Genomic DNA, 13,592 nt, shown 5'->3' with positions numbered 1-13,592 from the left:
AACACACAGTGACATGATGTGAGGGGAGAGCAGAAGTATAATAGGGGCTGATGGCTCCTGATGTATGAGATACACCAGAGAGTGTGGGGAGGAGACTGGTCAGATCTCTGGGCTGGTAACACACGGTGACATGATGTGAGGGGGAGAGCAGGAGTATAATAGGGGCTGATGGCTGCTGATGTATGAGATACACCAGAGAGAGTGGGTAGGAGACTGGTCAGATCTCTGGGCTGGTAACACACAGTGACATGATGTGAGGGGGAGGGCAGGAGTATAATAGGGGCTGATGGATCCTGATGTATGAGATACACCAGAGAGTGTGGGGAGGAGACTGGTCAGATCTCTGGGCTGGTAACACACGGTGACATGATGTGAGGGGGAGAGCAGGAGTATAATAGGGGCTGATGGCTGCTGATGTATGAGATACACCAGAGAGAGTGGGGAGGAGACTGGTCAGAACTCTGGGCTGGTAACACACAGTGACATGATGTGAGGGGGAGAGTACGAGTATAATAGGGGCTGATGGCTCCTGATGTATGAGATACACCAGAGTGTGTGGGGAGGAGACTGGTCAGGTCTCTGGGCTGGTAACACACAGTGACATGATGTGAGGGGGAGAGCAGGAGTATAATAGGGGCTGATGGCTCCTGATGTATGAGATACACCAGAGAGTGTGGGGAGGAGACTGGTCAGATCTCTGGGCTGGTGACATACAGTGACATGATGTGAGGGGAGAGCAGGAGTATAATAGGTGCTGATGGCTCCTGATGTATGAGATACACTAGAGAGTGTGGGGAGGAGACTGGTCAGAACTCTGGGCTGGTAACACACAGTGACATGATGTGAGGGGAGAGCAGAAGTATAATAGGGGCTGATGGCTCCTGATGTATGAGATACACCAGAGAGTGTGGGGAGGAGACTGGTCAGATCTCTGGGCTGGTAACACACAGTGACATGATGTGAGGGGGAGGCAGGAGTATAATAGGGGCTGATGGCTCCTGATGTATGATATACACCAGAGAGTGTGGGGAGGAGACTGGTCAGATCTCTGGGATGGTAACACACAGTGACATGATGTGAGGGGAGAGCAGGAGTATAATAGAGGCTGATGGCTCCTGATATACGAGATACACCAGAGAGAGTGGGGAGAAGACTGGTCAGAGCTCTGGGCTGGTAACACACAGTGACATGATGTGAGGGGGACAGCAGGAGTATAATAGGGGCTGATGGCTGCTGATGTATGAAATACACCAGAGAGTGTGGGGAGGAGACTGGTCAGATCTTTGGGATGGTGACATACAGTGACATGATGTGAGGGGGAGAGCAGGAGTATAATAGGGGCTGATGGCTGCTGATGTATGAGATACACCAGAGAGTGTGGGGAGGAGACTGGTCAGAACTCTGGGCTGGTAACACACAGTGACATGATGTGAGGGGGAGAGCAGGAGTATAATAGGGGCTGATGGCTCCTGATGTATGAGATACACCAGAGTGTGTGGGGAGGAGACTGGTCAGGTCTCTGGGCTGGTAACACACAGTGACATGAAGTGAGGGGGAGAGCAGGAGTATAATAGGGGCTGATGGCTCCTGATGTATGAGATACACCAGAGAGTGTGGGGAGGAGACTGGTCAGATCTCTGGGCTGGTAACACACAGTGACATGATGTGAGGGGAGAGCAGAAGTATAATAGGGGCTGATGGCTCCTGATGTATGAGATACACCAGAGAGTGTGGGGAGGAGACTGGTCAGATCTCTGGGCTGGTGACATACAGTGACATGATGTGAGGGGAGAGCAGGAGTATAATAGGTGCTGATGGCTCCTGATGTATGAGATACACCAGAGAGAGTGGGGAGGAGACTGGTCAGATCTCTGGGCTGGTAACACACAGTGACATGATGTGAGGGGAGAGCAGGAGTATAATAAGGGCTGATGGCTCCTGATGTATGAGATACAACAGAGAGTGTGGAGAGGAGATTGGTCAGATCTCTGGGCTGGTAGCACACAGTGAAATGATGTGAGGGGAGAGCAGGAGTATAATAGGGGCTGATGGCTCCTGATATATGAGATACACCAGAGAGAGTGGGAAGAAGACTGGTCAGATCTCTGGGCTGGTAACACACAGTGACATGATGTGAGGGGGAGAGCAGGAGTATAATAGGGGCTGATGGCTCCTGATGTATGAGATACACCAGAGTGTGTGGGGAGGAGACTGGTCAGGTCTCTGGGCTGGTAACACACAGTGACATGATGTGAGGGGAGAGCAGAAGTATAATAGGGGCTGATGGCTCCTGATGTATGAGATACACCAGAGAGTGTGGGGAGGAGACTGGTCAGATCTCTGGGCTGGTAACACACAGTGACATGATGTGAGGGGGAGGCAGGAGTATAATAGGGGCTGATGGCTCCTGATGTATGAGATACACCAAAGTGTGTGGGGAGGAGACTGGTCAGATTTCTGGGCTGGTAACACACAGTGACATGATGTGAGGGAGGAGCAGGAGTATAATAGGTGCTGATGGCTCCTGATGTATGAGATACACTAGAGAGTGTGGGGAGAAGACTGGTCAGATCTCTGGGCTGGTAACACACAGTGACATGATGTGAGGGGAGAGCAGGAGTATAATAGGGGCTGATGGCTCCTGATGTATGAGATACACCAGAGAGTGTGGAGAGGAGATTGGTCAGATCTCTGGGCTGGTAACACACAGTGAAATGATGTGAGGGGAGAGCAGGAGTATAATAGGGGCTGATGGCTCCTGATATATGAGATACACCAGAGAGAGTGGGGAGAAGACTGGTCAGATCTCTGGGCTGGTAACACACAGTGACATGATGTGAGGGGGAGAGCAGGAGTATAATAGGGGCTGATGGCTGCTGATGTATGAGATACACCAGAGAGTGTGGGGAGGAGACTGGTCAGATCTCTGGGATGGTGACATACAGTGACATGATGTGAGGGGGAGAGCAGGAGTATAATAGGGGCTGATGGCTCCTGATGTATGAGATACACCAGAGTGTGTGGGGAGGAGACTGGTCAGGTCTCTGGGCTGGTAACACACAGTGACATGATGTGAGGGGGAGAGCAGGAGTATAATAGGGTCTGATGGCTCCTGATGTATGAGATACACCGGAGAGTGTGGGGAGGAGACTGGTCAGATCTCTGGGCTGGTAAAACACAGTGACATGATGTGAGGGGAGAGCAGAAGTATAATAGGGGCTGATGGCTCCTGATGTATGAGATACACCAGAGAGTGTGGGGAGGAGACTGGTCAGATCTCTGGGCTGGTAACACACAGTGACATGATGTGAGGGGGAGGCAGGAGTATAATAGGGGCTGATGGCTCCTGATGTATGAGATACACCAAAGTGTGTGGGGAGGAGACTGGTCAGATTTCTGGGCTGGTAACACACAGTGACATGATGTGAGGGAGGAGCAGGAGTATAATAGGTGCTGATGGCTCCTGATGTATGAGATACACTAGAGAGTGTGGGGAGAAGACTGGTCAGATCTCTGGGCTGGTAACACACAGTGACATGATGTGAGGGGAGAGCAGGAGTATAATAGGGGCTGATGGCTCCTGATGTATGAGATACACCAGAGAGTGTGGAGAGGAGATTGGTCAGATCTCTGGGCTGGTAACACACAGTGAAATGATGTGAGGGGAGAGCAGGAGTATAATAGGGGCTGATGGCTCCTGATATATGAGATACACCAGAGAGAGTGGGGAGAAGACTGGTCAGATCTCTGGGCTGGTAACACACAGTGACATGATGTGAGGGGGAGAGCAGGAGTATAATAGGGGCTGATGGCTGCTGATGTATGAGATACACCAGAGAGTGTGGGGAGGAGACTGGTCAGATCTCTGGGATGGTGACATACAGTGACATGATGTGAGGGGGAGAGCAGGAGTATAATAGGGGCTGATGGATCCTGATGTATGAGATACACCAGAGAGTGTGGGGAGGAGACTGGTCAGATCTCTGGGCTGGTAACACACAGTGACATGATGTGAGGGGAGAGCAGAAGTATAATAGGGGCTGATGGCTCCTGATGTATGAGATACACCAGAGAGTGTGGGGAGGAGACTGGTCAGATCTCTGGGCTGGTAACACACAGTGACATGATGTGAGGGGGAGAGCAGGAGTATAATAGGGGCTGATGGCTGCTGATGTATGAGATACACCAGAGAGTGTGGGAGAAGACTGGTCAGATCTCTGGGCTGGTAACACACGGTGACATGATGTGAGGGGGAGAGCAGGAGTATAATAGGGGCTGATGGCTGCTGATGTATGAGATACATCAGAGAGTGTGGGGAGGAGACTGGTCAGATCTCTGGGCTGGTAACACACGGTGACATGATGTGAGGGGGAGAGCAGGAGTATAATAGGGGCTGATGGCTCCTGATGTATGAGATACACCAGAGTGTGTGGGGAGGAGACTGGTCAGGTCTCTGGGCTGGTAACACACAGTGACATGATGTGAGGGGGAGAGCAGGAGTATAATAGGGGCTGATGGCTCCTGATGTATGAGATACACCAGAGAGTGTGGGGAGGAGACTGGTCAGATCTCTGGGCTGGTGACATACAGTGACATGATGTGAGGGGAGAGCAGGAGTATAATAGGTGCTGATGGCTCCTGATGTATGAGATACACTAGAGAGTGTGGGGAGGAGACTGGTCAGAACTCTGGGCTGGTAACACACAGTGACATGATGTGAGGGGAGAGCAGAAGTATAATAGAGGCTGATGGCTCCTGATGTATGAGATACACCAGAGAGTGTGGGGAGGAGACTGGTCAGATCTCTGGGCTGGTAACACACAGTGACATGATGTGAGGGGGAGGCAGGAGTATAATAGGGGCTGATGGCTCCTGATGTATGATATACACCAGAGAGTGTGGGGAGGAGACTGGTCAGATCTCTGGGATGGTAACACACAGTGACATGATGTGAGGGGAGAGCAGGAGTATAATAGAGGCTGATGGCTCCTGATGTATGAGATACACCAGAGAGTGTGGAGAGGAGATTGGTCAGATCTCTGGGCTGGTAACACACAGTGAAATGATGTGAGGGGAGAGCAGGAGTATAATAGGGGCTGATGGCTCCTGATATATGAGATACACCAGAGAGAGTGGGGAGAAGACTGGTCAGATCTCTGGGCTGGTAACACACAGTGACATGATGTGAGGGGGAGAGCAGGAGTATAATAGGGGCTGATGGCTGCTGATGTATGAGATACACCAGAGAGTGTGGGGAGGAGACTGGTCAGATCTCTGGGATGGTGACATACAGTGACATGATGTGAGGGGGAGAGCAGGAGTATAATAGGGGCTGATGGATCCTGATGTATGAGATACACCAGAGAGTGTGGGGAGGAGACTGGTCAGATCTCTGGGCTGGTAACACACAGTGACATGATGTGAGGGGAGAGCAGAAGTATAATAGGGGCTGATGGCTCCTGATGTATGAGATACACCAGAGAGTGTGGGGAGGAGACTGGTCAGATCTCTGGGCTGGTAACACACAGTGACATGATGTGAGGGGAGAGCAGAAGTATAATAGGGGCTGATGGATCCTGATGTATGAGATACACCAGAGAGTGTGGGGAGGAGACTGGTCAGATCTCTGGGCTGGTAACACACAGTGACATGATGTGAGGGGAGAGCAGAAGTATAATAGGGGCTGATGGCTCCTGATGTATGAGATACACCAGAGAGTGTGGGGAGGAGACTGGTCAGATCTCTGGGCTGGTAACACACAGTGACATGATGTGAGGGGGAGAGCAGGAGTATAATAGGGGCTGATGGCTGCTGATGTATGAGATACACCAGAGAGTGTGGGGAGGAGACTGGTCAGATCTCTGGGCTGGTAACACACGGTGACATGATGTGAGGGGGAGAGCAGGAGTATAATAGGGGCTGATGGCTGCTGATGTATGAGATACATCAGAGAGTGTGGGGAGGAGACTGGTCAGATCTCTGGGCTGGTAACACACGGTGACATGATGTGAGGGGGAGAGCAGGAGTATAATAGGGGCTGATGGCTCCTGATGTATGAGATACACCAGAGTGTGTGGGGAGGAGACTGGTCAGGTCTCTGGGCTGGTAACACACAGTGACATGATGTGAGGGGGAGAGCAGGAGTATAATAGGGGCTGATGGCTCCTGATGTATGAGATACACCAGAGAGTGTGGGGAGGAGACTGGTCAGATCTCTGGGCTGGTGACATACAGTGACATGATGTGAGGGGAGAGCAGGAGTATAATAGGTGCTGATGGCTCCTGATGTATGAGATACACTAGAGAGTGTGGGGAGGAGACTGGTCAGAACTCTGGGCTGGTAACACACAGTGACATGATGTGAGGGGAGAGCAGAAGTATAATAGAGGCTGATGGCTCCTGATGTATGAGATACACCAGAGAGTGTGGGGAGGAGACTGGTCAGATCTCTGGGCTGGTAACACACAGTGACATGATGTGAGGGGGAGGCAGGAGTATAATAGGGGCTGATGGCTCCTGATGTATGATATACACCAGAGAGTGTGGGGAGGAGACTGGTCAGATCTCTGGGATGGTAACACACAGTGACATGATGTGAGGGGAGAGCAGGAGTATAATAGAGGCTGATGGCTCCTGATATACGAGATACACCAGAGAGAGTGGGGAGAAGACTGGTCAGAGCTCTGGGCTGGTAACACACAGTGACATGATGTGAGGGGGACAGCAGGAGTATAATAGGGGCTGATGGCTGCTGATGTATGAGATACACCAGAGAGTGTGGGGAGGAGACTGGTCAGATCTTTGGGATGGTGACATACAGTGACATGATGTGAGGGGGAGAGCAGGAGTATAATAGGGGCTGATGGCTGCTGATGTATGAGATACACCAGAGAGTGTGGGGAGGAGACTGGTCAGAACTCTGGGCTGGTAACACACAGTGACATGATGTGAGGGGGAGAGCAGGAGTATAATAGGGGCTGATGGCTCCTGATGTATGAGATACACCAGAGTGTGTGGGGAGGAGACTGGTCAGGTCTCTGGGCTGGTAACACACAGTGACATGAAGTGAGGGGGAGAGCAGGAGTATAATAGGGGCTGATGGCTCCTGATGTATGAGATACACCAGAGAGTGTGGGGAGGAGACTGGTCAGATCTCTGGGCTGGTAACACACAGTGACATGATGTGAGGGGAGAGCAGAAGTATAATAGGGGCTGATGGCTCCTGATGTATGAGATACACCAGAGTGTGTGGGGAGGAGACTGGTCAGATCTCTGGGCTGGTAACACACGGTGACATGATGTGAGGGGGAGAGCAGGAGTATAATAGGGGCTGATGGATGAGATACACCAGAGAGAGTGGGGAGGAGACTGGTCAGAACTCTGGGCTGGTAACACACGGTGAAATGATGTGAGGGGAGAGCAGGAGTATAATAGGGGCTGATGGCTCCTGATATATGAGATACACCAGAGAGAGTGGGGAGAAGACTGGTCAGATCTCTAGGCTGGTAACACACAGTGACATGATGTGAGGGGGAGAGCAGGAGTATAATAGGGGCTGATGGCTGCTGATGTATGAGATACACCAGGGAGTGTGGGGAGGAGTCTGGTCAGATCTCTGGGATGGTGATATACAGTGACATGATGTGAGGGGGAGAGCAGGAGTATAATAGGGGCTGATGGCTCCTGCTGTATGAGATACACCAGAGAGTGTGGAGAGGAGATTGGTCAGATCTCTGGGCTGGTAGCACACAGTGAAATGATGTGAGGGGAGAGCAGGAGTATAATAGGGGCTGATGGCTCCTGATATATGAGATACACCAGAGAGAGTGGGGAGAAGACTGGTCAGATCTCTGGGCTGGTAACACACGGTGACATGATGTGAGGGGGAGAGCAGGAGTATAATAGGGGCTTATGGCTGCTGATGTATGAGATACACCAGAGAGAGTGGGGAGGAGACTGGTCAGATCTCTGGGCTGGTAACACACAGTGACATGATGTGAGGGGGAGAGCAGGAGTATAATAGGGGCTGATGGCTGCTGATGTATGAGATACACCAGAGAGTGTGGGGAGGAGTCTGGTCAGATCTCTGGGATGGTGATATACAGTGACATGATGTGAGGGGGAGAGCAGGAGTATAATAGGGGCTGATGGCTCCTGATGTATGAGATACACCAGAGAGTGTGGGGAGGAGACTGGTCAGATCTCTGGGCTGGTAACACACGGTGACATGATGTGAGGGGGAGAGCAGGAGTATAATAGGGGCTTATGGCTGCTGATGTATGAGATACACCAGAGAGAGTGGGGAGGAGACTGGTCAGATCTCTGGGCTGGTAACACACAGTGACATGATGTGAGGGGAGAGCAGGAGTATAATAAGGGCTGATGGCTCCTGATGTATGAGATACACCAGAGAGTGTGGAGAGGAGATTGGTCAGATCTCTGGGCTGGTAGCACACAGTGAAATGATGTGAGGGGAGAGCAGGAGTATAATAGGGGCTGATGGCTCCTGATATATGAGATACACCAGAGAGAGTGGGGAGAAGACTGGTCAGATCTCTGGGCTGGTAACACACAGTGACATGATGTGAGGGGGAGAGCAGGAGTATAATAGGGGCTGATGGCTCCGGATGTATGAGATACACCAGAGAGTGTGGGGAGGAGACTGGTCAGATCTCTGGGCTGGTAACACACGGTGACATGATGTGAGGGGGAGAGCAGGAGTATAATAGGGGCTGATGGCTGCTGATGTATGAGATACACCAGAGAGAGTGGGGAGGAGACTAGTCAGAACTCTGGGCTGGTAACACACAGTGACATGATGTGAGGGGGAGAGCAGGAGTATAATAGGGGCTGATGGCTCCTGATGTATGAGATACACCAGAGAGTGTGGGGAGGAGACTGGTCAGATCTCTAGGCTGGAAACACACAGTGACATGATGTGAGGGGGAGAGCAGGAGTATAATAGGGTCTGATGGCTCCTGATGTATGAGATACACCAGAGAGTGTGGGGAGGAGACTGGTCAGATCTCTGGGCTGGTAAAACACAGTGACATGATGTGAGGGGAGAGCAGAAGTATAATAGGGGCTGATGGCTCCTGATGTATGAGATACACCAGAGAGTGTGGGGAGGAGACTGGTCAGATCTCTGGGCTGGTAACACACAGTGACATGATGTGAGGGGGAGGCAGGAGTATAATAGGGGCTGATGGCTCCTGATGTATGAGATACACCAAAGTGTGTGGGGAGGAGACTGGTCAGATCTCTGGGCTGGTAACACACAGTGACATGATGTGAGGGAGGAGCAGGAGTATAATAGGTGCTGATGGCTCCTGATGTATGAGATACACTAGAGAGTGTGGGGAGGAGACTGGTCAGATCTCTGGGCTGGTAACACACAGTGACATGATGTGAGGGGAGAGCAGGAGTATAATAGGGGCTGATGGCTCCTGATGTATGAGATACACCAGAGAGTGTGGAGAGGAGATTGGTCAGATCTCTGGGCTGGTAACACACAGTGAAATGATGTGAGGGGAGAGCAGGAGTATAATAGGGGCTGATGGCTCCTGATATATGAGATACACCAGAGAGAGTGGGGAGAAGACTGGTCAGATCTCTGGGCTGGTAACACACAGTGACATGATGTGAGGGGGAGAGCAGGAGTATAATAGGGGCTGATGGCTGCTGATGTATGAGATACACCAGAGAGTGTGGGGAGGAGACTGGTCAGATCTCTGGGATGGTGACATACAGTGACATGATGTGAGGGGGAGACCAGGAGTATAATAGGGGCTGATGGATCCTGATGTATGAGATACACCAGAGAGTGTGGGGAGGAGACTGGTCAGATCTCTGGGCTGGTAACACACGGTGACATGATGTGAGGGGGAGAGCAGGAGTATAATAGGGGCTGATGGCTGCTGATGTATGAGATACACCAGAGAGAGTGGGGAGGAGACTGGTCAGAACTCTGGGCTGGTAACACACAGTGACATGATGTGAGGGGGAGAGCAGGAGTATAATAGGGGCTGATGGCTCCTGATGTATGAGATACACCAGAGTGTGTGGGGAGGAGACTGGTCAGGTCTCTGGGCTGGTAACACACAGTGACATGATGTGAGGGGGAGAGCAGGAGTATAATAGGGGCTGATGGCTCCTGATGTATGAGATACACCAGAGAGTGTGGGGAGGAGACTGGTCAGATCTCTGGGCTGGTAACACACAGTGACGTGATGTGAGGGGGAGGGCAGGAGTATAATAGGGGCTGATGGCTCCTGATGTATGAGATACACCAGAGAGTGTGGGGAGGAGACTGGTCAGATCTCTGGGCTGGTAACACACAGTGACGTGATGTGAGGGGAGAGCAGAAGTATAATAGGGGCTGATGGCTCCTGATGTATGAGATACACCAGAGAGTGTGGGGAGGAGACTGGTCAGATCTCTGGGCTGGTAACACACAGTGACATGATGTGAGGGGAGAGCAGGAGTATAATAAGGGCTGATGGCTCCTGATGTATGAGATACACCAGAGAGTGTGGAGAGGAGATTGGTCAGATCTCTGGGCTGGTAGCACACAGTGAAATGATGTGAGGGGAGAGCAGGAGTATAATAGGGGCTGATGGCTCCTGATATATGAGATACACCAGAGAGAGTGTGGAGGAGACTGGTCAGATCTCTGGGCTGGTAACACACAGTGACATGATGTGAGGGGGAGGCAGGAGTATAATAGGGGCTGATGGCTCCTGATGTATGAGATACACCAAAGTGTGTGGGGAGGAGACTGGTCAGATCTCTGGGCTGGTAACACACAGTGACATGATGTGAGGGAGGAGCAGGAGTATAATAGGTGCTGATGGCTCCTGATGTATGAGATACACTAGAGAGTGTGGGGAGGAGACTGGTCAGATCTCTGGGCTGGTAACACACAGTGACATGATGTGAGGGGAGAGCAGGAGTATAATAGGGGCTGATGGCTCCTGATGTATGAGATACACCAGAGAGTGTGGAGAGGAGATTGGTCAGATCTCTGGGCTGGTAACACACAGTGAAATGATGTGAGGGGAGAGCAGGAGTATAATAGGGGCTGATGGCTCCTGATATATGAGATACACCAGAGAGAGTGGGGAGAAGACTGGTCAGATCTCTGGGCTGGTAACACACAGTGACATGATGTGAGGGGGAGAGCAGGAGTATAATAGGGGCTGATGGCTGCTGATGTATGAGATACACCAGAGAGTGTGGGGAGGAGACTGGTCAGATCTCTGGGATGGTGACATACAGTGACATGATGTGAGGGGGAGACCAGGAGTATAATAGGGGCTGATGGATCCTGATGTATGATATACACCAGAGAGTGTGGGGAGGAGACTGGTCAGATCTCTGGGCTGGTAACACACGGTGACATGATGTGAGGGGGAGAGCAGGAGTATAATAGGGGCTGATGGCTGCTGATGTATGAGATACACCAGAGAGAGTGGGGAGGAGACTAGTCAGAACTCTGGGCTGGTAACACACAGTGACATGATGTGAGGGGGAAAGCAGGAGTATAATAGGGGCTGATGGCTCCTGATGTATGAGATACACCAGAGAGTGTGGGGAGGAGACTGGTCAGATCTCTGGGCTGGTAACACACAGTGACATGATGTGAGGGGGAGAGCAGGAGTATTATAGGGGCTGATGGCTCCTGAATCCACACTGGGCAAATAAAGTTCCCTAATTTGTACTGACAGAGGGTGTAGGATAAGAGATTGCTGTAGTGACTGAGCAATGAGAATATGTGACTCTGTTCTGTAATAAGTGTTTATTACTCACCTGTGCTGATATCTGTAGGGATCTCCTCCTCCATACACTGCTGATCACCCCTCACATACATCTCTTCTTCTCCCTCTGTATCTTCTGCCTTCATATCAGTCACATACGTCTCTTCTTCTCCCTCTATATCTTCTGCCTTTATATCAGTCACATACGTCTCTTCTTCTCCCTCTATATCTTCTGCCTTTATATCAGTCAGATACGTCTCTACTTCTCCCTCTGTATCTTTGACTTTAACATTATTTATTTGGGCTTCACCCTATGTAAACCATCAATAAAAGAAGACTGTAATAATTGTTGATTTCAGTAATAGATTAAACAATACAAATGTATTGACACACACAGCTGCTCTACACATTATATAGTGACAGTCACTTTGGTATATTGGTGAGACCCTAAATCCCACCTACCTGATCCTCCTGTGGGATCCTGTGATTCTTATCTGTACAATCCTGGGAATACAGAGGACGGGGACATCTCTCTGGGGTATCTCTGTTACTGGGCCCATCTGTAGGAGACACACAGTGACTGAGTACAGTGTATATATGTGATTATCAGGTGATGTGTGTATATAGGGGCCCCCATACCTGCTCTCCCCTGTACAATACATGACAGTTTCCTCTTACCCAGTGATGTGAGCGGCCGGTGATTCTCCATCATCACGTCCTTGTACAGACCCCTGTGTTCCTCTATATACTCCCCCTCCTGCATGGAGACATAGACAGTGACATCATGACACCTTATAGGAACCTGACACAGAGTGATACAGTCATCAACCAGACACTTCCCCTGGTGTTACTGTATAATGCCCCATTCCCAGCAGTCACCTCTCCAGTCATCACCCAGACACATCCCCTGGTGTTACTGTATAATGTCCCATTCCCAGCAGTCACCTCTCCAGTCATCACCCAGACACATCCCCCGGTGTTACTGTATAATGTCCCATTCCCAGAAGTCACCACACAGACACATCCCCCGGTGTTACTGTATAATGCCCCATTCCCAGCAGTCACCTCTCCTGTCATCACCCAGACACATCCCCTGGTGTTACTGTATAATGTCCCATTCCCAGCAGTCACCTCTCCAGTCATCACCCAGACACTTTCCCTGGTGTTACTGTACAATGCCCCATTCCCAGCAGTCACCTCTCCAGTCATCACCCAGACACATCCCCTGGTGTTACTGTATAATGTCCCATTCCCAGTAGTCACCTCTCCAGTCATCACCCAGATACGTCCCCTGGTGTTAATGTATAATGTCCCATTCCCAGCAGTCACCTCTCCAGTCATCACCCAGATATGTCCCCTGGTGTTACTGTATAATGTCCCATTACCAGCAGTCACCTCTCCAGTCATCACCCAAACACGTCCCCCAGTGTTACTGTATAATGCCCCATTCCCAGCAGTCACCTCTCAAGTCATCACCCAGACACTTTCCCTGGTGTTACTGTACAATGCCCCATTCCCAGCAGTCACCTCTCCAGTCATCACCCAGACACATACCCTGGTGTAACTGTATAATGTCCCATTTCCAGCAGTCACCTCTCCAGTCATCACCCAGACACATTCCCTGGTGTTACTGTATAATGTCCTATTCCCAGCAGTCACCTCTCCAGTCATCACCCAGATACGTCCCCTGGTGTTACTGTATAATGTCCCATTCCCAGTAGTCACCTCTCCAGTCATCACCCAGATACGTCCCCTGGTGTTAATGTATAATGTCCCATTACCAGCAGTCACCTCTCCAGTCATCACCCAAACACGTCCCCCAGTGTTACTGTATAA

General features: G+C 50.9%; 1 protein-coding gene across 1 annotated transcript in view; it reads right to left on the bottom strand.

Moving 5' to 3' along the window:
• Positions 1 to 12,063, bottom strand: part of LOC134983490 (gastrula zinc finger protein XlCGF17.1-like) — a 59,261-nt gene extending 47,198 nt beyond the window's left edge. Inside the window, exon 1 of the mRNA XM_063949160.1 lies at positions 11,809 to 12,063. Within this exon, the coding sequence (XP_063805230.1) occupies positions 11,809 to 11,902 (94 nt within the window). The 5' untranslated portion in view covers positions 11,903 to 12,063. The remainder of the gene's footprint in view (positions 1 to 11,808) is intronic.
• Positions 12,064 to 13,592: the final 1,529 nt, after the last annotated feature.

Source organism: Pseudophryne corroboree, assembly GCF_028390025.1.
Source record: "Pseudophryne corroboree isolate aPseCor3 chromosome 3 unlocalized genomic scaffold, aPseCor3.hap2 SUPER_3_unloc_16, whole genome shotgun sequence".
NCBI lineage: Eukaryota > Metazoa > Chordata > Amphibia > Anura > Myobatrachidae > Pseudophryne > Pseudophryne corroboree.
This window is presented reverse-complemented; position numbering and strand designations above follow the sequence as displayed.